Raw genomic sequence first — 1,404 nt, 5'->3', positions numbered from 1 at the left:
GACAAGATTGGAGGAGTAGGGCAGAGAGGAAGAGAAACCAAAATAAAACATCAAATAAATCATGTAGGAGTCCAGCCAAGGGCCAGGCCAGAGCTGGGCCAGGCTGGGGGGAGGGGCCTCTGCAGGCTCCAGGATCACTGCTGCTGCCACTGCTACCCTGGGAGCCAGTTATTTTGCCATGGCCTTGATTGCAACAGCTGCCTCCTCTGTCATGGCAGACAGCACTGTGATCAAGATCTCTTCTCCACAGTCATACTTCTGCTCAATCTCCTTGCCAAGGTCTCCGTCAGGAAGACGTAGGTCCTCCTGCACCTCCCCACTGTCCTGGAGCAGTGATAGGTAGCCATCCTGGATGCCAATCAGCTGGAAGTCATTTCTTTTGATGTTGGGAACATCCATATTATGAGTTGAGGGGCAGATATCTTCGTATTTCTTCCCAGTAAAGATGTCAATGCCAACCAGGTGGACCTTTGCATGGCCATGCTTGCCAGTCTTGGAAGTAGACATTTCGACAATCTTACATGGCCGGCCTTTGAGCACCACAAAACCATTCTTCCGTAATGCTGAGCACTGCATTGGGAAGGTGGCTGAGGCCCCTGCATCTCCTGTCTCGAAGTCCAAATCATCTGCCATTTTAAAAGGCTTCGATTCCAACTCGCGCGAACGCACTGACTCGACCCCGTCCGCTTGCCGCGAGTCCAACCGCTGCCTCCGAGCCCGCTACCGCCGCCGCCGCCGCCGCCTCTACCCTATACAGTGATTTTTCCACCGGTGGGTGTGGGAAACTGATACTCTGAAACTTATACTAGATCCAGAGCTCTGGATCTGCTCCATAAAAGCACCTTCTCTGATTTTTCCGCACCTCCCCCATGGAGCCTGTCTGACCTGACTCTGCTTCTTCCCACCTCCAAAACCAGAAGTCCTATGGTATGTTTTATTTGTATTAGTTAGATAACTGTATGTTGGTGCATTCTTAATCAGACTCCAACTCCTACAACTCCTAGTAGATGTGATCAGGAGATGGACTTCTCTGTTCACTGCTCTAACCGCTTGCTTCAGAGTATGCTTAGCATGTGTTGGTACAGGAGCTTGTATTTGCTCTTACTTGCCATATTTGTGGAGCTTTAGAGGGTGTGATTATAGTTTGGCTATTTTGCTGTAGTTGTTTTTCTTGTGGCAAGAAGAGGAAGAGTTCCCACAAGATTGAAGGAGGACGAACAAAAAACAAACATAAAAAACCCAAGAATAAAATCAAAAGTTATAAAAGCCCAGTGGGGTTCGGGGGAGGAACAAGGAGCAGCTGGTGAGCTTGAAACAATGACCGTGCAATTCAAACCTACTTTTCAGTCCAGTGCATTAACCCACAGTGCTACACAAGGACTCCAAAGGTCAGTTGCTGCATTG

At 49.0% G+C, this 1,404-nt stretch overlaps 1 protein-coding gene across 1 annotated transcript; it reads right to left on the bottom strand.

The window, feature by feature from the left end:
* Nucleotides 1–40: 40 nt before the first annotated feature.
* Nucleotides 41–701, bottom strand: LOC102823293 (eukaryotic translation initiation factor 5A-1-like). The gene has a single exon (XM_006874045.1). The coding sequence runs from the start codon at nt 631–633 to the stop codon at nt 169–171; it is 465 nt and encodes a 154-aa protein (XP_006874107.1). The 5' UTR covers nt 634–701; the 3' UTR covers nt 41–168.
* Nucleotides 702–1,404: the final 703 nt, after the last annotated feature.

This window comes from Chrysochloris asiatica, unplaced genomic scaffold (genome assembly GCF_000296735.1).
Source record: "Chrysochloris asiatica unplaced genomic scaffold, ChrAsi1.0 scaffold00259, whole genome shotgun sequence".
Lineage (NCBI taxonomy): Eukaryota > Metazoa > Chordata > Mammalia > Afrosoricida > Chrysochloridae > Chrysochloris > Chrysochloris asiatica.
This window is presented reverse-complemented; position numbering and strand designations above follow the sequence as displayed.